Here is a 24,074-nt window from a genome sequence, read left to right as displayed (position 1 = left end):
ACATGGCTTACAAGGTAACACAATGTTAAGCCATTAGTGAGGTGAACACCAAGGTACTTAAACAAATTCTTTGAAAAAGTAATACTAGTGTTAATTTTGTAAGTAGGATGTGTTGTTTTGGCAGTGGTGAGAAGAAATCAACAGTTTAAAGCTTCTCAGGAATGGAGGCCACATAGCACATCACTATTGTATGCAAATTAGATATAGATATAAGGCAGAAGCGTCAGATGAGTTGGTTACAGAGCAGCGAAGTACACAGTCATCAACTAAAATGAGGATGGTAGAAGTTACTGAAGGGAGATTGTTAAGAGTAAGGGACAGTGCTTTGTGGAACACATAGCTGAAAGAAAACTTTGAAAAAGAGGACTGAGTATTAGCAGTATAAAAACCGCGAGCGGTCGGTCAGAAAGCCTTGGATCAAACTAGTGGATAGAGGTTTGTTCAATTCAGGCAGCTTCAGCAGAATGCGGGCAACGTGAAAAATGCGTGCAGACAGGCGACGCAACTTGAGAAAAGCGGTAAAAGAAAATCCAGTACCGAACCTGCTGGATATTTTTTCGAAGTTAATATTGGGATATATTGAGGGCGAAAGGCACCATTTCGGCTCCATCTTAGTGCCTATACCCTGTGCGATTCAGGGAACGTAGGAACGGGTGAATGCTAAATATTTTTTACGCACTCTTGTACACTACGCGAACGCGCACACCTCGTGAATAACGCGAAATAGAAGTGTCCTTTCGCTAAGGCAGTTTTGGGAAAACTGCTCGCAGCTTCGAAAAGACCCGTTTTATCTGGAGTGCCCGGCATTGCAAAAGAAAGAGCACATAAACACCCTTCCAGAATCAGCCAAGCGATCACATACGGTGATTACACAAACATCGCAACCTTCAAAACGAAAGCCAAGACCACCTACACGTTGAGAATATTCTTCTTCCATGGCAGCACAAACCAAATCACGATCCCCATACACAGGCCTTTTACATATGCTCTTGGTTTCTAGTATGCCACACTGTGCACCACTCATGCTTCAAAAATAAATCCAAGATGCCCTGTTCGTGAAGCAACACGCAAATATGATTTGTTGCAGAATGAACGGAGAGACCGACGGGGTCCGCAGGTAGGAGCACTCTTTCAACTTCCATGGATGCACGAAGCCTCTACTCTCTACTGCGTCTATCGCCTCTGTCGTTACTAACGTAATCCATGAAGAAACTGCAAGATGAGCACTGAGGCACGAAATGTGCACATTCCAAACGTCGTTTACAAACACACGACACGTGATCTGCCTTTGGCTTTCCTGCAAAAACCCCAATCCGAAAATAATAAACAAAGCCAAGCCAATCCATGAGTTGCAATAACGATTTGCTTAGGGTGCGTTCCAATACCCCCTCGTAGACGTCTACTTAGACGGCTACGCGAGCAGCCGCCATCTTGGGACGCGTTCCAATTCTCGCGAAGCAGTCTCGCGAAGACGGCTTCGCCGAAGTCAACATCGATGCAGACTACTTTGCTGTCTAAACATGGCGGACAGAGCGCGTTTCGCGCTGAGCGAGTCGTGCGTGCGGTTGTTGCAGTAGTTGTACGGTGGTCGTGCTCTTTGCGAACGCCGGAGGATATGCATATGAACGATCTTTCAAACGTGAGTTGTTACGTCAATGTATGCGCTAGCTAGAGGCTAATTTAGCTGTCTTTATGGTCGTGAGATTCATAGCACTGCAGATTCTTTTACCGCGCTTAAGAGGAAAGCGTCCGTTGGATGCTGTTGGTCTTTTTTAACTTGACGAGTTTCTTCAGTCGTGATGTTATCGACGAACTCGTCGCTTTCTGGGCACCTCGCCGGGAGTCAGGACGGCTGCTGTACGGCGCACGTGTGTGTTTCTATCTTGCTGTAGTAGCGGTGACAAACTCTTCCGCGGATTTTCAGTTAATCTCGGAAGAACGAACTCGCCTGACGATGCCGACTTGTTGCGCATTGAATTTTTGTGCCTGTACATTATTAAAACGAGTTGTTGTCTTTGGTTTCCTCGTCTAGTGACTACAGACAACAGGTGTAACGGCACAGTTTTTCGTTTGCTGTAGCCGGTTATCACCTTTCGTCCGTAATCCCCTCAAGTTTACAGTATTTTGCATGTTTTCATTCTTACAGCTGTGTGAATGAGACATCTGAGAAGCATGTACACTTCAGCATCAGTTATAAAAAAGGAAAAACGGACTAATGTTCTCTTCCGTCAATTCGTGACAGGGCTCATTGCGTGAGAAGTCTGTCTGCTACAAGTTATCTATTAATAGTCTATCTACGTTGTGGCGATTACACATGTAATATTGTTGCTGCAAAAAATCGGCGAACCGTTAAAAACGTGATTTTCACCTGTATTGTCGTCAATCTTTAAAGAAAACAGCGTTATAATAGTTGTTAAAACGGTTTAGTTCAACCTTTATGCCGCGAGGTGACGCTAGGCGTAAACAGGTGGACGCGTTCCAATACGCGAACCTGTAGACGTCTACGTAGACGTCTACGAAGCAGTCTTGCTAGACGTCTAAGAATTGGAACGCACCCTTATTTTCACCCGGTTGCACCAAGCTTCTAGCTTATTCTATTCTAGGCACTATACTTATTCCAACCGGGTCGCAGCAACGCCGGCCTTTTCACCTCAAAGCCAACCGTCATGTCAATAACAGCCAATCGAAGCCAATCGTAGACAGGTGGTTGTAACACACGCATATGACAACGTTCTTGACGAATATCTGTGCATTTTTTTTATCGTGACAGTCGACGGAGGATGCGTAGATTGCAGAATTCAGTTAGCGATTCATCCGCACATGCGGTCGCTTTTGTGCAGTTCGTAGAAATTCCGTTGACCACCAGCAGTTCCACTTGCATCAAGCAAGCAAACGTTCTGACTTCCCGCTTAGCTTTTTGGGTTCCGAGCAGACGATGTGACAATATTATTCGGCTTTTTTTTGGGGTGTGCACAGTTTGAAAAAGGAATGTTCATGGTGCGCTGTGATTTAGCGCAGCGACCGGTTCAGTCTGTGTGTCAGATAAAGCTGCAGTGCAACTAGTTCATCGTTGTTTGGTGCCTTGAAACTTCGCCAAGAAGCCCCATGTAAAAGCAAGTGAAGAAGCGATCTTCTCGATTGGAGCATGTATGCGTCTTGTAGATCCCGTGCTGCATGTTTATTCGAAACCGCATTTCGTTTTCAGGCTACGTTGCTGGCTCGTGCATACACAATGGCGATTTCAGCTGCAACGTATATTCTGAACTTGCAACTCGAACAAACATCCTAGACAGCATTTCCTTTGAAGCTTTTTGAAGCGCTGAAAACTGACAGAGCAATCAGAGCAGCTGTTATGCAACTCCAATCAAAAGCATGCTGCCCAAGGGGCTTGCTTCTGAGCACCATGCCTCATTTTGCGACCATAATCTCTCGAAAGCGAAGGGGATTTGTGCCCTCAATGATCCCTAGCTATGGCGCGCTAGATGTACTAGTTTCTCCACTAAGCCGTTTAGAACTAAACCCTTTGGCTGTATACTTTTATTGGGCGGTACAACTTCAAACTTTACTGTACTATTACAAGTTTTCGACTGTTTTTACTGTAAAGGAGAACAAGCAGTTCTCACTGTGGGTCCAGTAGGTAGAAACGGTACAGCAGTGGAGCCAGTCCTGAAATTTAGTCTGTCATTAAAGGCTATAACAAAGTTACGGAATGTATTTCGTTCACTCTGCATTTGATGGATACAAATAATACAAATAGAGAGGCTATCGGTTTTTCATAAAATAAAACCGTTTCTTGTGTTGCTCACATTGCAATCTGTGTTTCCAATATGATAGGTGCGGGAAGCATGATTCATTTATCTAGAGACAGAAACGTTTCAGCTTTTTTTTTGCATGTATACACACATTCGTTTCAACATTGTGTCTTAGTACCTTGTTCTTTCTGCCTCTCTTGCCGGTTTATTGCTTGGCTGAGATCCAAATGAAATATGACCTTGTATAATTGGAATGTGATTACGCACTTGCCATATTTTCGGGAGTATAAGACACACCCTTCAAATTTAGAAGCTGTCAGCAAAAAGTCGGTATATAAGGCGCACCTGAATTTACACAGTTAGGGCAATGGGACTTGATTATACATGCTTGCACAGCTATTGTGAAATGCTCCGAGCCTGTGAGAACATTCCTCACGCGGCAGGAAATGATAGAATAAACAGAGGCTACACTCACACCCCAAAAAACCTGCACAAACACTACAGGAACACTATTTTCACTCAAAGCATTTAAAAGCTTCCAACGTGCTATCAGAAAGTTTGCCGATATCTGGTGGCAGCAGGGCAGACATCCTCTTCGCACCCAGAATCGCTGTTCTGTTTCTTGCTGTGCTCGGGCATTATGCCTGGGCACTCGTGTACCTAGTGCAGTACACGCAGGAAGTAGAAAACATGCATGCAGTAGCCGCCAAAGAAAGTTGCACATGGCAACTGGAATTAACTCAGCTTTTCCTGGCAGTGCGGGCAGGACAGGAGCACAGGTGTCACCAGCTTTTGTTCTTTCATATTACTAATGCTTGGGGCCTCTGAGATGGCCAATGGTTTTGCAGTCACGGATGTTGTGACCACCGGCATTTCATGATAAGGTACACCTAGGAACATTGTGAAAAAAACAAAAACACAAAAGACACATCATTGTATACAAGGGGCATTCATAAAGTTTAAGTTTGTATTATCAGTACCATAATTTTAAAAAAGGCACACACGAGAGGCATCACAATGAACGTGCATCACTCTACCTTTAGCTAAATATAAAAAGTGTGTTCTGTATAGCATCACAGAATACCACAGAGCAGAAGCCAAGACTGGGAGCATCCTTTGGAAAATTGGAAGCAATCCCAGTGATCCATTGTTTGTATTTGAAGGGCTGCCATTCAGAGATGACTCATGCTGAGCTTATGGCAGTGTGTAGCAATAATGGTCAAGCCTGAATGTTGTCGAAGGATGCAGAAGATTTTAGGTCAATTAAACAAGCCTGGACGACTAAGAACGGAGTTGGTGACTGTCTCTGGCTGGTGTACCAGAAATTGCAACGAGAGCAGGGCTTCCAATGCACACTGACCGGTGGATAACCACCTAATAAACAGTGGAATGTTACTGTAAGTGCAGGCTCAGTGTCTACCATTTTTCACAGCAACCTACACATGATGGTTGCTGCACGCTTAAGAAAATCTTTTGCCTGCTCCATGACAATGCACTGGTCCACTCAGTGTAGATGACGGTAACACACGCGCTCATCCTAGGCTACAAAATGTTGCATCATCCTCTACATTCACCCAAACTCGCCTGAAATAACTTGTGAAAACATTTTCAGGGCGACGAGAAAGTGATTCTTAAAGTGAATGTTCTTCCAGAACACAGTAATGAAGAGGTATAGAGTAATGGTTTGTGGAAGCACATCCATCATTGGCAGAAGTGCATGGTCTTGAGCCGAGAATATGTATATAATGATGAAACTCCCATTCAATCCGCATTTTTTTGTATATGACTTTCTTCATGCTAATAATACGAACTTTATGAATGGCCCTCATAGGAAGCACTAGCAAAATTTTCGTAAAAAGAAACTGTGTCTTGTGTACCGAAAAACATGATATATGTGTATAGTTCTGCGCTCGTATATGTGCGTATAATATGTATAATATAATATGTTTCTCTTTCTGTCATTTTGTCTGTCCGTTGTTACTCCTCAGCCTTTTCCCTCTGGCTTCTGTACAAATGCTAGTGCTCAGTAGCATGTTAAACAGCAGCCAGCAATTTTTTTGCTTTCCTTTTTGTCAATAAGCCATGCCATCCCAAACCACTATGCCACCACAGCGGTAGCCTACTGGTTTGAGCGTTTGGCTGCCCACCTCATATCTGGCAGGTACACAAAACCCTAGTTCCACTGGGTATTTGTGGTTTTGTAGTCAGTATGAGCTTTTCCCTGGCCTGGTGCTTGGTTTCTCTGGGGCGAAATTTTTGGCCAGTCGATTTTTGATCATGACTATGCAACCAAAAACGCCTCGAGTCATATGACATTAAAAGCCATCATTATCATCATCATCATTGCCATCTTTGTTAGATATCAAAGAGGAGCTTGCATAATTAGAGTTGAGTCTGATTCCACTGCTCAAATGGTACCACTTGTGCAGCAGTCAAGATGGAGTTCGTGGTGCTTATGGCCATCTGTGGGTGCCTAGCAGTTCTGTTCATCCTATTCAGGTATGTGTGTAGTGCTCTGAGGTGTACAGGTGCCCTTATGCAAATTCTGTGTGCAGGTACGGTAGAGACGCCCTGGAGGGCAGTGGGTCCTCCGTGACTTACATAACCCATCGTAAGGAGTGTCAGCCCATGGTACAGGTGCAAAATCCGTTCTGCATTGCAGTCTCCCAGGATGCCGACAATCCAGGTAACTACACTCTGTGGAAGTTCTTAAGCAGAGCGAATGAACATTGAAATTGCTACTTTCCTTGTGGGAAGAAGGGAAGGGAGTTGGATGTGAAAAAAAAAAAAGAAAAAGAAAGACATGATAACTGTCTCTGTTCCTGTGAATGGCAAAATGGAAAGGAACTGTAACTATACCTCTCTCTGTGGACACTAGAGCCATGCTGGAGGGAAGTGGTGAAAGGGGGAAAAGGAGGGAGAGTGGACAAAGCAGTGAAATGGTACAAGTCCAGAACGTAAATTATAAGAAAGTTATGTTTTTAAATATTTAGTATCCACAACAAAGGTTTGAAGAGGTGGCACAGTATAACATTTATGCAATATAAACATTGTATCTCCTCTTTTCAGCTCCTTTTCTATTTGTTTCACACACTTCCTGCTTCTATTATTTCTTGCTTCTGTAACAAATTAATTGTGCAATAGAGCATCGGTTTTTATTTATTTTTTCTGTCATTGTGGCCACAGATCATACAGCAGTTCTTGTTCACTTCTGACCTCTTGTCATTTTATCACTATGGTGTCAGTTGCATAAATGTGTATTCCTCGGAAAGCCAATTTCTCTGGTTTCATGGTGAAACATAGTATCTTCATGCAGAATGCTTTAAACTGCATGGCAGTCTTCAGTTGACTTTTACATTGCACAAACGGCTTGCAGGCTAGTACTTACCCAAATATATTCTTGTATGCTGAAGTAAAAATTTCTGTTTGTTCAGGAAATTTTTACTCCCGGACTTGTTGTTGAGTTTTAGTGCACACAGGCCTTACTTGTGGAAGCTGGACTGCTTTTCCACCAGGCGATTGGCATTTTGTCGTGTCCTCGTGTACAGTGTTGGCATGGGTGGTTGCACAGGTCGTCTTGAACTGCAGCTGTGGAGCGAGTGCCCATGCCAGGTGTGGATCTACTGGGGTCTGAGCTTCGCAGCATTGGCCAGCTGGCCGCGGCAGGGATGGCCACGGCTACGGGAAACCATAGACAGCCTCTGGGCACAGGACTGCGTGCGACGCGAAGAGGAGCCAATCAGGCAAGCATGTTTCTGCTTGTGGCACTGCGCGGTGCTTTTCTGCATATGGAACTCCCTTTGACAGATGTGGTGGCACTTATGTGGACAGATAGGGGTTGAGTTTGCTTCTCGGATTGCACTTGATGCAGGGGGCATGTCATTATTCAGAACTTTCAAATGGTGAATCGAATACCTTTCTAGTGCATGTTAAAATTTAAGCCAATCAAATTTCTCGGGAAGTCTTCAAATAGAATTCATATAATTTGCCTAGCAGTGTCAACCGCAGTGAACTACTAACTACTACTACTAACTAATTGGTTCACAGGAAGGGAAAGGCGTAGTATCTGTCACACTTGTTTCTGCGGACACCTGAACCGAGCCGTAAGGGAAGGGAGGAAGGTGGGAGTGAAAGTGGATAGAGAGAAAGAGGAGCCATAGTGGAGGGCTATGGAGTAATTTTGACCACCTGGGGATTTTTAAGGTGCGCTGACATCGCACAGCACACGGACGCCTCTTCATTTCGCCTCCATCGAAACGCAACCGCCGAGGTCGGGATCGAACCCGGGTACTCCGGTACAGTAGCTGGGCGTCTTACCACTGTTCATATTGCGTTTTATTACGAAAGCAATACTACGCCAGGTCTAACCGCTCGTCGCTGTCTGCTGTGTCCGTGTCCGTGGTCCCTCATAAAAAAATCAGCCTGACATGACGTTTGAATTCACGTTACTCCTATGCCACAGGCAGGAGCTGCCAACTTGGGCCGTTCCTTTCATCAGTGATATCAGAATAAGCATGCCAGAATCGTTTGCATCCTCGTTAACCTTACGACGCGCAGGCACGTAGGGGAATAATGTAGCAAGCAAAAGAAGCTTCCGCCATTGCTTTCGCAATTCAACTAGGCTTAACCAGGACTAAACCACAATTAATATATTTTTGCGACGACTGTTTAAAAAAATGGGCCTCAGTTTGATGCCACATAATATGCTGCCATAGTTGGTCTGTGCAAAAAGGAGGCTTCAACGCCGCAACTCGCTCAATTCATGTGGCGGCTTTCATGGTGTCATACATATGACTGCCGAATTTTACCAATGCAGCATGGTTCAACGAGATTTAGAGAACCCTAAATCCATGCCCAATATTCATGACTCGTGACTAACATTTCATGCCCATTAGTTCCCTGTTGTTATGAAAAGCAAATGGTAATTTTCCTATGTGTAGGACAGCATGACAACATTTAATATACTGATGTTTCACCTAGAGAATATCAGTATTATGTGTCTGTACATCCATGGCTGTAGTTCCATGACTTATAGAACCTTGTTGTTTAGCATAACTTTTTTGTGTGTGAATATTGGCATCAGTAGCCAATAATCACAAATATATTCGGTTCATATTGATTCGGGTCGCTCCACGTGAAAAATGTTAGGTTAAATAATTTTTGACAGGCTGCTTATGGAAATGATCATTTCAACATACTCATGTCTTCAGTTTCAATATAATTTTCTAACGCTGTGTATAATTTTATGCTGTGTGCTGCACACACAGTGGAACTTCATTAAGTCTGCATGGTTGGATTTAATTAAGCCCTTTCAGAAAAAGTGCGCTATGTGAATGCACTGAAGGTTCCAGAAGCCACGGAGAATTGTTCTAAATTTGCTAATGATAATACCAGCTATATTATATTTGGTATTTCAGTGATGTATCGACGATACTGTGTGGAGTGTCTGTATCAAAAATTGATTTCAGTTCTGTATCTTGTACTGGTACCGGAAATACAATTTTTCAAAGTATTGAGTAACAGTATCGAAGGTGCTTTTTTTGCATGAAAGCTGACTCAATAAGCTTTCTAATGCGTTTCTTTGACATTCAAATTTTTGTAGCAAAATGAAATTTAGAAAGGGACTGCCCCTTAATATCAATAATAAAAAGTTGGTTTCTTAACTTTAATCAGTCTTGTTAGGCTCCATAACATATCCATAAAATCCACCTGAAGAGACCACAGTGGTATATTTTCAATAGGTTTTAAAAAAGAAAATATTATATTGAATAATTTGAAATTTTCTGTATTGCCACGTAATTTGAAGCATAATTTGAAACAGCATGTATATTTGTGTATTTTTTCCCTGCAAGTAAAGCAGTTGTGAGTAGTCTTAAGTCCTGCTTTCCTTTCTACTACTAGTGTGTGTCTCATGCAGTTAATCAGTTAATCAAGGATTAACCATCCTTGTTTAGTTTTGCTGCTTTCATCAGTTTGACTTTTCTAGTAAGGTTTCGTCGCACAAAGAAAATGAAAATAATCAAAATATAACAGAGGAAATGGAATGGAACAAAGGAGATTTAATCAGTGAAAACAAAGTTGTGCAAACAAAAGTTTGAGCCTGAAAATGGCATGCTAGAGCAGTAACTACTAGAAAATAATGAACAAAATTAACAAGTTGCCATTTAACAATTGATACACATGTGGCAGACAGTGAAGGCAAGTCAGCCAGAACTTGGCAGAAGTGCTTATCATAAGTCACCACTGTGAGCTGTTTCAGCGTATTTCATGGAGCTTTCAGAAGGGACTTGAATATGAAAAGACGAAATGTCAATTATGGATGAACCCTGGATATATTGAACTCGAATCGAAGGGGATTGCTAAATAGTTCATTACATTGAAAATTTGATATATAAAAATTGCAGTGGATGACCTCTGCAGCTTAGAAGCAGGAATGCATTGCACCCGCTCTAGTGACATGCATTTTGCAGTGAGTGCCTCACAATAGAATGCTAGCAGTGCACTGCGCGCTAGGCAATAATTGGTAAAGCCTGCTTCGCTTCGAAGCCTCTGGAGACAGTGCTTTAGTACCAGCCACTGCCTATCATAGGATTCCTAATCCTGTCACCAGTTCATCTTGAATAGAATAATTGTTCATTTAATTTAAGCGCAGTTGTTTTCTGTAGTGTCTTTGGCAGCGAAGCACGCCAGGCAAAGGTCGCCAGTAGACCTCAGTTAGGCTGTCTTTGTTGCATGACATTGATGTGGCGTGGAAGTGAGTACAAAATATCGATTATCATCCCTAAGCACATTCCAAGGTCACCTCATAAATTGGTACCACTAAACAGCAGGTGCCCAACGTCACCTCGCCTCGTTGACCTGTCCCCAGTCACGGATTGTGATTGAATAGTGCCGTTAAGAGGAGCACCCCTAGAATGGTTGCGGCAGGAGGTTCGATATGAAGAATAACCGGCGAAATTAGTCTGATATGCAGTGTAACTTTTCTATTCTTTTGCACTGGATTTTCAAGGGGATGGTGAATGTGTTCCATATAAGAAATAATTCGAAATTTTCAATTTGATGCATCTGGGCTCAAATGTATACTTCGGAAATACATAAACGTCACTTTTGATTACATTCTGCTATGGTGATTTATAATAATTAATGGAGTGTGCTAACTTGATAAAACAGACAAAGAGGATCAAACATTACACGGCATGAGACAAAAACAATTATGAACAACCAACTAGCCCCTTTTAAAGCATTATTATGGATTTGTTTTTCTTTCTGGGTCAAGAATGGATTAAAAAATTTCTGTAGTAAATTTGTCGTAAATTAGATTTTGCGTAGATATTTGTGGCGCACAAAAATACTGCAGTATAGTACAGTGGTTACTCCAGCCTATTAGCTCTGCCAGTTAATAGATTTAAAAAGAAACTATGTGGCATTTGCATATTAAAGGCTGGGCTTTCTAAGAAAAAAAATTAAATCCTTTAATGCAGGTGTTGGAGCAGCATTAACATATAAGCCTTATTTCCAAATTGCATGGTTTTTATATTGTTAGCAGCATACGAAACGTTTATTGTACAAAACGTTTCAGAATGTTCAGTTGCTTGGCCGTTAGCAAAAGTGGTGATGTTTTAAAAGCATTTGGTAGTTGAGGCTGTACACGGATAGCACACATTGTTTGAGGTGTAATGGAAAGGCTTTTGGAGTTAAAGGGAAAAAAGTTCAGTGGACAAGTGGTACAGAAAAAGTATGCAGACAAGGCAGGTGTTTCCTTTTCTGGGCAGAGCACCTTTTGCTTCAGTGTGCATAGCCAGCAGGCCCATAATTCGATACTTTCCTGAATTCTAGGAGTCCTCTTTCTTTTTTTGTCCTCTGGTGCTGCAGCCATGGCACATGCGCCATGTTTATTTGTTTTTCTGAGTTGTGGCTCGCATGTGCTTTGGAGGGGCAGGATGGTTGTTTGGAGGTTGTTTGGCTAGCCTCGGCAATGCATTATACTATAAGTGCACTCTACTCAGTTCGAATAGGTACACTGCATCCCTGGCGTTGGCACTTCATGTGTTTGGGTCTGATGCTCTTGGGTGTAGCTGAAAATTTCCTTCATTGTACCCAGAACTCTAGAACTCTTTTTTTGTTTTCTTGCCCTTCTTCCTTGCATCAGCTTTGAATAGAAGATTACTTCTTCATGCAACCCTTACCTTTTTGTGTTGTTGCTTGCATAGCTCTTTGCTATATCAACTGTAAAACTACTCATATTGAGCCAATTTGGCATTTCGGTTTGCCCGAAATTCGGGCAATTTACAGATTGTTGCCCGTCTTTCAGCCTTCAGTCGCAGTGACACCAACAAAAGTTGGATGAAGGGTGACATGCAGCATACCAAGTGCGTCCTTCAGTCCCTGACGAGGATTTTATTCACCAAGTGTGGTAATTGTCTTTTACTTGTTGCATTTATTGTGGCTGGAAAGTGAATGAGCAAGGTTATCATCGAGCTCTATGAGGAGAGCAATGACTCAAAGGCATCATGCTAGCCAAAAATTCTCCCTCCAACGCACATGTGTCGTTTGATGACTACCCAAGATTGTTCAAAACGCATATGTTGAGCAGAAAGGAAATTTGAGGGATACCACCATCAACAGGTGACTGCTAAGCTTTATAGATGGTGCTGCAGTCAGCGGACCTCTAGGGTGCCTCGATGCCAGCACTGACTTCGAGAAAACCTACTGGCCTCCAGAAAATGTTGCTGATGTGTGCTGAGCTTTTTGGTCATCCCAAAGCTGAACCTAGGGGGCGCAGTGGGTAGGGCCTGCAGACTGACTTCGAGTCCGACGGAGGTTCTTTGCCATACAGTGAGATCGCACAGCATACTGACCAATTAAAATGCATCTGCTGTGGCCCATATTTGACCCGGGTTCTTGAGTTTTGCAGCTGAACGCCAAATACATCAATGCAACGCGGCTTGTTAACCTCCAGAAACAGGCCAAAGGTTTCCGCCAGATTTTGGTGTAGAGTTTCGTTACTAAATAGTGGGGTTACTAACCCTGGCTGCAACGTTGCACGCCTTGTTGTTAACAGACATTTAGTTCAGCGCTACCGCTTACCGTTACCGTCTACCGTGTAGCGATCGCGGAGAGCCGCGCATCTCTCCGGAACACCGCGCGCCGCGGAGGATGAGGGGACAAAAGTATTCCTTCTCTTCCAAGGATGAGTAACCCAAACGGGCTGCTCGATAGCGCCGCGTTTCCCTCTTCCCTCACCGGGCGCAGGAGCGCACCGCTAGGCGTCGCAGACGCGACGCTCATTGGCCGAGAAAGGACAAAGGGCAAGATGCACTGAGATAGGCGGAAACCAGCTACCGCCGAAGAGAGATGATAGCAAGCCCCGACAACGGGAAGACGCAAGGTAAATACCTCCCCGCTTTACTTTCTTTGTTGTCGCCATCTTGCCCTTCAACTATATCAGGCCCCATCCAAACGGATAGGGTCGCCAGCAAGATCATCACCAGCGTTTTTCGGAAGACCCAATAAATATCTGGTCCCGGGCAAAAGTCCTGTTCTGCGTTGTGTCGTACTTCGCATTACCACTTTGCGGTCGTGAGAACGGCTGCCAATGGTGTGCGATCGCGGGAGCTCGGAGTTTGCGGCCTAGACCTCAGACGAGGCTTGACGGCCTAGTAAGAACCCCTACAATCGCTACTATACCGCGCGAGCGTAAGTACGCATGCGCAGATCACACCGAGGGTGACAGATGGCGCCACGGTCCTGTCATGCTCCGGCAGATTCCGAATGCAGAGACCAATCAGGATGTGCTGTGCTGACGGCGCGAGGTAGCGGTAGACGGCCGCGGTTAGCGGCAGCAGTAAACTAAAAGTCTGTAATGTGTGCCCATATACAGCATAGCGTGCACTGCCAAGTTCAGTGTGATGGCATTTGGGTCGCAGCCTGCAAGGAGACGAGCGGCGTACGTGGCACGGTGCGGTGCCCGCCATGGAGCCCGGACCGCGGGTGTCGCTCGGGGTGCTGCTGGTGCGGAGGGACAACGAAGCGGATCCCACTCAAGTAGTGAGTGCAGCCCTCTTTTATTTCTGGTCTGTCCGAAGAAGACCCATTCAACATAAGGCCTTGATAATATAGGGAAAATGCCCGGTATTTAGAAAGGTATAAACATTTAATTTTTATCATTTATGTGGGATTGACTCGACCTCACTCCCTTGGCAAGCTAAGGCCGGCCTAATTTTTAATGATTAAGAATAAACTTTTTGTTGGCAATGAAAGGGCCATACATGATAGCAGTCCTGGTGACATCGCGGGAAAATATGAGTAGTGTGAACTAATATAGTATGAACTGGTTAGCTGAATAATTCTAATAAAAGCTAACCACCAGGCAAAATTAATATCTCAAGAATTTCGGTGCCTCATGGCTAGTTTCGTTTAGTCAAATATTACAAAACTGATCTCGCCCTGCCGCGGTGGCTCAAATCGCTCGGCTGCTGAGCCCAAGGACGAACCCTGCAGCGGCGAAATGCAAAGCGTCCGTTGCATTATAGTTGTGCGACGCCAGTTCGCAGATAAGCACCGTATCTGTAGTTGACCATCGTTGATATTTTTTAGATTTGAAAACGCAACTATAATCGTCGTTGTGGTTGAATAAGTTTTGAAAATTTCGTGTGCGGCGCAATTCGAAAATAGCGTCCGTGTGGTTAACGTACTGCGATGACGTCCGTCTCTGCATGTTGCTGCTGCACGTGTAATCCCTGCTTCGCCTCGGCTGGAGTAGGCTAGAGCCAAAACCTTACTACATACGGCTTACATACGTCTCTGGCTGGAGCGGGGCTGGCACGGAGGTGGTCACGTGCACTAACGGAGTGACTTGCGCAAGTGGGCGTCTCTGGCGCGCAATTTTTGAAACGCGCCTAAAATTGTGAGAACATGTTAAGCTGCAGTGCCGAAGTGTATTCGTCTTTTCGGAATGCGAAAACCTGATAAGGAAATTGCCGATATCCATATCTTCAAAATGCAGCCGAATATGCCTATTTGCTTGCCTGGTGCACGTAGGTACGTAACTTGGCCTCACAGTGCGGCCACTGTTTTACATTGCTCGTTCCGCCTAAAATCCGTAGTCGTGCGCCAGAATTGATAAAAAGAAGAAAAAAAAAAGCGTGTAGCAAAAGTTCCCTTAGTTCTCCCATATAGTTCAAAGGCTCGGTCTTGGAGCTGGAAAGCGTGTTATTCTGTAAATGGTATTGGAAGGACTGTTATGCTAACGCTACATGTCATCGGAGCTCCCTCGCACCGTCACTGCAGCTCGACAGATTGATCGTACTACGCAGCGCCAGCCAGTACTGCGGCACGGGATAACAGTAGTCGCTGGGTTATGGCCCTTAGCGGATGCTGAATAACGATGCTGGAAGCGTGGTTACCAGACCCCTGACTGATTTTTCCAACTACTACGTCACAGCCCCCGCAGTTCTAATTTGCAAATCAGTAAACCTGAATTACTAGGGTCACATTGAAGACCCCGTATCCGCACTAGTAATATAGTAGGATACAGCTTATAAAAACAGCAGTTGCTAACTATGGGCAGTGGTCCGCGGCGTGCATATTACTCCGCTCAACAATAAACAGGATCAGTTTTTTTAATATTTGACTAAACGAAAACTACAGCCAGAGGCATCGAAATTTTTTAGATTTTAATTTTGCCTGATGGATAACTTTTGTTTAGGTAACATGAAAAGCCATAACAACGGACTATTTTTTGTCACGGAGGAATTGTGTGAGCCGGTTCTTTGCGCTGCCACGGGGGTTAAGCGAGGCTGGGCTCGTATTTCGAGTTTGCGCTATATCGAAAGTGTTGCTATCTCCTCAACCTCATGCCATCTGATTGGTGGAAACACCGGAAATGAATGTACAATCACTTCCGGTTCCGGCGTTTCTACCAATCAGATGATTCGAGGCTGGGGAGATAACGTTTTCGATAACGGCGCAAACTTCGAATACGGACCTGGTGATGTCATATGCTCACCCCTGGGCGATGACGCAGTTGGGCGGTTGTCGCTCCGCAGGTGGCGCTGCTGGCGGCCGTAGAGGCGGGCCCCCCGGGCGGTGTGCGCCTGTTGGCGCAGCACGTGAAGCTGGCCGGTGGCCAGAGCTGGCCCCTGCGCAGCCTGTTCGCGCCCTCGGGTCCCGTATGCGTGGTGTGCCAGACAGAGCCCGCCAGACTGGCACTGCTGCCCTGCCGACACGCGTGTCTGTGCGGGGCCTGCTTTGCCCGCGTGCACAGCTGCCCCGTGTGCAGGGCCCGCATCGTGTCCTGCTTCCGTGTGGACCCCGACACGCTGCAGTGACACGTGTTTTCTCATATGCGGAACCCCAAGCACAGAATGTGTGCTGTGCTGGCCACTAGCGGCTTTGTGATTGACAGGCTGTCCAGGTTTGTAGTTAAGACAGGCGAACTGTGCTATGAAATAGTAGGGCGGTGCCGACCTTTTGTATTCATGAACACTGGCTATCAGCAGCAATAAGTGTTGTGCCTCTCCATTAACGACGGATAAGCGGTGCGCGATGCTCATGGACTACACCTGTGGAGGAAAGGTCCCACCTGGTGGGAGACGTTTCTAAGTGAGCAATAACCGTGAGGGAACTTAATGGCTTCCCGCACTGTCGAAGGTATTTAAATTCAGCCTCTGTGGGTACAGTCATGATTGACCTGTGGACAAGAATGTCGTATTCGCTCAACGCGAACTTATATGGAGAGGCCCAAGAGCAGCGACATCGGATGGGACCAGGGGCGTTTTTTTAGCCCGCTGCAGCAGCTACTGCTGAATAAATGCATCGTGCGAAAACATTCTCATTTATTGAATGCAATCAAAATGGCTGGGTGATTGTCATGTACTATAAATAAAGATCGTCGAACAACTTTTGTTTTGAAAATGAATATTTTCCTTGTCTTGTTGATGCCAGAGACGCGGGAGCCTCCCTTCACCTTGCAGGAGGAACATCGAAATAGAAGTACGAGATGTCGCTACTTTACATTTTATTCTACATATAAAGAAACAACTAAAAAATTACTACCTCTCCAGTAATCAAGAGTAGACGCAAGCACGGAATGGTGACGGGCTCCGCTGCAGCCTTGTTATGTCGCGTGATCATGGCATTGTCGGCAGGAAAAAGCAGTCTTCGGTTGTGGCGTATAAATCGCATCGTGCAACTCACTTCCCACCTCTCCTTTCATCAGACTACACTGCCACGTGCGGAGAATGCGCAAGCATGGCAATATTTTGGGGCGGCCCACCTATAGAAGCCACCATTGAGTGTATGATAGTCACATGATGTTGGACACCAATTTTGACCAAGTTTGGAAGTCAGATTTAGGGGTCAAGGACCAAATTTTGGGGTGGCCCACCTAAATTTGAAAGGCACCACTGAGATTGGCCATAGTCAAATTAAATTAGCTGCCAATTTCGGTTAAGTTTGGACGGGATCAAATTTTGGAGGTGGCCTTTTGGAGGTCACCGTTGAATTGGCCATATCGAAATCAGGTTGGACACTAGTTTTGGCCAAATTTGGACTACGTCAAATTTCGGCGGTCGAGAGGGCCAAATTCTGGGGGTGCGGCAGACACTTTCTGGGACAGATACTGGTTCTGTACGAGGACTTATTGAGTGGAGAACCCATCTCGTTAAAATATGCTCGGTGCCCGACGGCTCTCGGTTTTGGCTCGACGTCACCTCGAGGAACGGGCGCTAAAATCAATTAATAAATTAATTTACAGAATACATTGTCCCTCTCATTTGCACATCGCTTTTACGTCGTCCTACATAGTTGTCCATCCCACTTACCAGTCGAGTTAATGCTGTGAGCTATGCCTCGCCATCGCAGGTCCGTATAGAGTCAACTAGAATACGAGGGAACCACTTCCGCTTGGCGCGCAGCGAACGAGAAAAGAATAAAAAAAGAGAAAAAGATTACAAAGAAAGAAAAAAGGAGAGCGGTGGCAGGAGGCTACTCCTTGCTTCTCGCATGTTTTATAGTTGCAGAAGCAACGGTTGTCAATCAAACTCGTTCACCCAAACCTGCCTAGTAGCAAGAACGCAGCTGCGGTTACCCTCAAAAGGAGGCCACTTATCCAATGGAGTTGACATGACCGCTACTGTTTGCGTGTTTTCACCTTTAATTTCACGCTAAGCGATCAGCCGCGACCTCATGAGAACCGGTTGGATGGGGGACCTCTCCTTGTCTGGCGTGTGCTGCTGCATTTATGAGTTTTAATACGTAAGCATCAAGCGGGTATGTTTTCAAGGTTGTGTCATCAGAAGTTATTGGGCAGGATTGCGTTCAAACGTCAAAATGAGTGATAAGAAAACGAGTGGTTGCTCTAGATAGAGAATGAAAAAAATTTCGTCGGGGAAAAATTTCATGCATGCAGAATAATTAGTTTATTAATTAGACCCAATTAAGGTAATCTTACGTAGGGTATGTCGTGTCACCTGCGGCAGGATTACGCTCGAACGAGTAATAAGAAAACGAATGGCTGCATGGATAGAGGAAAAAAATGGCGGTGGGGAAAAATTTAACGCATGCGGGTTAATTAATTGATTATAGACAATTAAGTCAATCAGACGGGTATGTTTTCAGGGTCGAGTCATCAGAAGTTTGTCTGCGGGATTACGTTCGAACGAAACAATTGGTTGCAGTCGATAAAGGATAAAAAATTTTCATTGAAAACGTTTGGTGCATGCGGAGTAATTAGTTAATAAATTAGAGCCAATTAAGTGGTATCACCCTTAGCCGCATTTATACCAACACAGCTACATCGTTCATAAGTATTTTCCCTAGGCCCTTTCTTTGCTATATAGTATACTCTCTGCTATTGTTCCTCATACTTCCAGAAGCCTGTAACGATGGGTTATGACGCATCTTGAGTTAAATGACTATGATACGGAATATATATTTTAAAAAAATGAGCAACTTTTTATGGGAAAGCCTTATACGACGCGAAATCCTTATTCAGTGGGCAGCTCCTGTCGCTAGTTCTTGTTCGTGTACATGCACTTCGCTACTCGCTTTATCACTATTATTCCTTAATTTATGCCTCTTTTTTACGCATTTTCATTAGCATATATTCGTAGGCTGTGTCAGCTTACAAATGTCTAGGATTTTTTTATGATTTTTTTGTACTTCCAGTGCAAACTGACGGCTAAAGCGGCACCTTTACTCCTCTTCTTTGTTCACACTCCGGTGTAAAACAAGACCAAAAGAACTCCCTGCCGAAAAGGAGGATTAAGAGTAATTTGTGTAGGAGCGTACTCCGGTTGAGACTCCGAAAAGAGAAACAATTAACGACCGTGTGCATATAGGCTGTAGTATCGGAGTAAATGCTCGTCAGCATCGATCCACCCACGCACAGCCACATTCCCGCAAATGAAAGCTCTTCAAAAGCTTTGCAGCCAAAGAAAAATTCGTCGTGCTCCTCTCCCGTCCGTCCTCTGACCAGGACTAATGTAACTTCCCTTTTTTGCGCTTTGGTGGATGCTATAAATATTTACTTCCTTATTACGAATCTATCGAGCCTAGGGGATTACCCTAAAACATTGGACCAACAGGCCGGTTTGTGTTTTTTTCCATGATCGCCGCGCAGAAATCAACGTTAACTTTATTACTATCCTTCGTGTATAGGATAGGAGCTGGACATGTGTTAATTCTTTTTCGCGCGCAAGTAGATGGAATTGGCTGCATGCGCGGACATTTACTTTGCGGTGAAAGCCACGTGCGTTTCCCTCTAATCTCTGATCTGTGTACAACGAGCACACTTGAAGGTTTTTGTCGAGAGCAGGGATTTGAGCCCGGCTGAAGCCCCGCCTTATTCTTAACCGATTAGGCGCTGCGGAGCGGTTGTGCATGGAGCGCTGTAGACTGGAGCACTGCATGGGCTCAGGCCGGCCTGCCGGCCGGACCGGAGAAAGTGGTTTCGCTGGACCTGAATGTTGCGGCCTTGGGACGGGCTCGGGCGTGCCCATATATCTTTCCAGCCCCAGTTTTTTGATTAATTATTGCCGGAGGAAATACGCTTATTTATTTATTGGATACCTGCATCGCCCGTGGGGCATTACAGCAGGGGGGCTACAAAAAGTTAACTGTGACTTTACATATTGTTGCAATGCATGGTAAAAAGCATCGTTCATCGGAATGTACACAGTGCTTGATGGCATACTGTTCCCCCCATCGTTTGATCAATTATTGCCGGAGGAAATACGCTTATTTATTTATTGGATACCTGCCTCGCCCGTGGGGCATTACAGCAGGGGGACTACAAAAGTTAACTGTAACTTTACATATTGTTGCAATGCATTGTAAAAAGCATCGTTCATCGGAATGTACACAGTGCTTGATGGCATACTGTTCCCCCCATCGTTTGATCAATTATTGCCGGAGAAAATACCCTTACTTATTTATTGGATACCTGCATCGCCCGTGGGGCATTACAGCAGGGGGACTACAAAAGTTAACTGTAACTTTACATATTGTTGCAATGCATTGTAAAAAGCATCGTTCATCGGAATGTACACAGTGCTTGATGGCATACTGTTCCCCCCATCGTTTGATTAATTATTGCCGGAGGAAATACGCTTATTTATTTATGGATATCTACATCGCCCGTGGGGTGTTACAGCATAGGGGGCTACAAACGATAACTGTGACTTCACATATTGTTACAATGCATGGTAAAAAGCATCGTTCATCAGAATGTACACAGTGCTTGATGGCAAACACTTCCAGTCTCGCACAGTTCTAACAAACAAACAACAAAAAAAAAAGCAAGACGTCACTCCTACAAGAAAATTCCCTGGCCTTCATATCGTGGTCCAGTCGCTTCGATATATAATTTGGTGCCTGGATATACTTGTCGTGGTTGATGCCTGTTTTACAGTAATAAATGCTATGAAAAAATTTTAGTCTAGCATTTCTTCTATGGTTCTTTAGCTGTTGCCATTTAAGTTCATGTTTGCTTTCTGTCAGGCTAAGTTTCCGGCTGTAATTTCAAAGAACAAATCTGACTGCCCTTTCTGGATTTTTTCTCATTTGCCTATAAGCTCAGGCATTTTATAGCAGTGGCAGGGATATCTGTGGTGTGGGTTTAGAGAAAAAAACAAAAAGATTACTCAGTGCTTACTTTTTGATGTTGACTATAGTTGCATTTCTTTTCTTTTTTTAACGAGAGAAGAAGATTACTAAAAATACTGCTTTTTATTTTTTGGCTTGCCAGTCGCCTGCTTAGTACCAGCTGCGAAATCATCCGAGTCTAAAGTCTCTTTAGAGTTCTGTGTTGACGCGGAATGAGAGAAGAGCTATATTTGTACACCGAGTTAATCAGCGTCACTCGAGTGCAATGTCCAAATAACTTATGACGCGTGCCTGGTCGCGTTCCGCCAATATTATCATCATCATCACCGGCCGGACTATACCCACTGCAGGGCAAAGACCTCTCCCACATTGCTCCAATTAGCCCGGTCCTATGTCAGCTGCATCCACTTGACTCCTGCAAAATTCCCAATCTCATCCGCTCACCTAACTTCCTGCAGACCCCTCGCTTCCACCGGAAACCAGTCCGTTATCCTTAGCGACCATCGGTTACTTATTTTATGCCTTTGCATTATATGCATCTTGCTCGTGCCTATTTCTTCTTAGTTTAGACTAGAATGTAATTAACTCGCACTTTGTTTTCTTCCTAACCCGCTGTGCACATTTCCTATCTCTTAACGTTGTCCCTATCATTTTCCGTTCCATAGCTCTCTGCATTGTCCTCAATTTAAGTACAACTCCTTTAGTTAACCTTCACGTTTCAGCCCCGTGGGTGAGTACAGGTAAGATGCAAATGTTATGTATTCTTTCCTCTTGAGGGATACCGCGGTAAGCTGCCAGTCATGATCTGCGAGTATACTTTCCAAATGCGCTCCATACCCCAATCTGATTCTCCTAGTTATTCCCTTCCGGGGTCAGGAATAGAGCACAATACACGGGCTCGGGATAGCCCGAAAACCCGGACTCGGTCAGCCTGGCCCGGCCCGCGGAAGGTGAGCATTTTTTGGCTTGGGCCGGGCCTGCGCGAGGGCCAGGCTCTGGCTTAAAGTTGCAGACCCGGATCGGACTTGGGCCCGTTCATAGAGGTTCATTGTTCGGCTTTTGATTAACTATCATATAGTCAACTACTCTCGGCATTACCGTCTAGAACACGCCCTCGGCTTTTGGACACAAGGCTAATTTATAGGGACCCTTTGAAACTCACCTGTGTTGATTATGTGTGTGTGAAAGTGTGTGTCACTGATTTCTTTCATACATTTTTTCCTTCCTCTTCCCTTTTTTTTCACCCTCATCAGGAGTAGCATGGAGGTTCAGCACCAGGCAGACAATTCCTGCTATCATTAGAATCTCTCTCTACCTCTCTCTTTCAGCGTTACAGCAGCGAGATGAATGAGATAAATCCATACTGTGCGCTGTAGAAAAAGAAAAGTGTTCACTTATTTCTTTACTGCCCCTCTCCAGTGGCTCTAAGGCTCTCTGCTTTTGAGTCGGGAAACCTGGATTTGATACTGGCAGCGGAAACTACGTTTCCATGACGCACCCAATTCTGTGCGGTATCTGTGTATGTTAGAAAGCCCCAGATGGTCTAAATGATTCGGAGCCCTCCATCGTCATTTAAAGACTGAGCCGCCCGGGGACTTACGCAAGTTCTCTTGCTTTCCGTCTGTTGGCGACCTGTTCGTCCATGAATCCAACCCGTCAAATCGTGGTCATGCGAGGACGCCTTAATATTTAGACATCAGGAGTCGTAAAATACGACTGACAGAATTCTGAGGGAAAACAAAGTAATTTAATACGTGAGCACGCAATCTTTTCATTTGGCTTTTAAAACTTCCGAGCTTCTATATCTGCGCACCTACGAGGCTACTATTAAAAAAGTCGACATTGTGAACACTCCTCATTTTCAGCTCATTATGTGTTAAAAAAACTCTCCAGGCGTTACTGCAGTTTGAGCTTCTGTGCGTAGTAGCGGTCCACTTGCTCGCAGCGAGCAGTTACTGCATCGGAGGACGGACTCAGGCCGGGCCTGAGCAGGGCCGGGCTGGCGGGCTCAGTATAGAGTAATGCCCGGACCGAAGCTTAAAGCCACTGGCCCGGGCCGGGCTCGGGCCTCAGATTTAGGCCCATGCGGTGCTAGCTAGTCCGGATTTACGGCAACTACCCGTCCTAACTATACGCGTTCCTTTATCTGTTCCAATGCCTCGCTGCCTGTCGTAAACTGCTGTTCATTTCCAATGTTGTTGAACATTACTTTAGTCTTATGAATATTAACATTTAGGCTTACCGTTCAACTTTTCCTGTCTAGATCATTATTTAAGATCGCCTCCTTAGTTAATAAGGCAATGTCATCAGCTAATCTCAGATTACTGCTTTATATTGCTTTCCTTATGGAGGACTATGAACAATAGATGACATTTTTCAGTGATCCAAAAGGCGAAGTGAAAGACCACTCTCGCACTGTCAAAACGCAAATTTAAATCCAGCAGCCGGCTTCACTGTACTCTGGCGTCTTAGTCGCAAAGCCTTGTGGGCGTCTAATGTGCCCGAGTGGGTTTCTTTGCTGAACTGCTGAGCACCGCTGGCAGCTTTAATCATTCGCGGGCACATTCATATCCTTCTTTATACCTTTAATGTATAAGTATAAAGGAGGCTATGGCATGACGCCATTGGTTCTATCAAAATGGCATTCTAGAGACGCCGTAATGGAGGACTCCGGAAATTTCGACCACTTGGGGTTCCTTAACGTGCACTGACATCGCACAGTACACGGGCGCCTGGCTTTTCGCCTCCACCGAAAAGCGGCCGCCGCGGCCGGGATTAGATGCGGGATCGAATCCCGGCCTGGCGGCCGCTTTTTGGAGGAGTCGAAAAGCAAGCCGCCTGTGTGCTGTGCGATGTCAGTGCACGTTAAAGAACCCCAGGTGGTCGAAATTTCCGGAGCCTTCTTTTACGGCGTCTCTCATAGCCTGAGTTGCTCTGGGACGTTAAACCCCACGAACCAAACCAGACCAAACAATTTCTCAGTTTTTTGTTATTGTGTTACCACTCGATCACGACTACATCAGAAGCTTCATCTATAATTCGCGGGATAAGCGTGTTTATTCGATCGCCAACCGGTCGGATGTTTGCTCCAATATAATCACTGGTTGTGTCTTTAACGGGGGAGGGAAGCAAGGTCCTCGTGGGCTGTACTACGTCAGTGCACGTTAAGGAATCTCATGTTAAGGTATTGAAGGCAAACTAAAGGTTATTATTATT

General features: G+C 44.9%; 1 protein-coding gene across 5 annotated transcripts; it reads left to right on the top strand.

Moving 5' to 3' along the window:
- Positions 1-1,391: 1,391 nt before the first annotated feature.
- LOC146175832 (E3 ubiquitin-protein ligase RNF26-like) lies at positions 1,392-16,682 on the top strand. Of its 5 annotated transcripts, none has more exons than XM_084582187.1 (6): positions 1,392-1,639; positions 6,182-6,251; positions 6,308-6,438; positions 7,324-7,495; positions 13,679-13,799; positions 15,800-16,682. In XM_084582187.1, exons 2-6 carry the CDS (start codon positions 6,190-6,192, stop codon positions 16,079-16,081), a joined length of 768 nt encoding a protein of 255 aa, XP_084438313.1. In that variant the 5' UTR covers positions 1,392-1,639; positions 6,182-6,189; the 3' UTR covers positions 16,082-16,682. The 5 variants fall into 5 exon arrangements, with proteins under 5 accessions (XP_084438313.1, XP_084438312.1, XP_084438311.1 ...); XM_084582186.1 differs by lacking the exon at positions 1,392-1,639 and adding an exon at positions 2,643-2,703; XM_084582185.1 differs by lacking the exon at positions 1,392-1,639 and adding an exon at positions 2,669-3,147 and having other exon boundaries at positions 6,185-6,251.
- Positions 16,683-24,074: the final 7,392 nt, after the last annotated feature.

The sequence above is a fragment of the Amblyomma maculatum genome, chromosome 10 (assembly GCF_055883805.1).
Source record: "Amblyomma maculatum isolate TAMU_Amacu chromosome 10, ASM5588380v1, whole genome shotgun sequence".
Classification (NCBI taxonomy): Eukaryota; Metazoa; Arthropoda; class Arachnida; order Ixodida; family Ixodidae; genus Amblyomma; species Amblyomma maculatum.
This window is presented reverse-complemented; position numbering and strand designations above follow the sequence as displayed.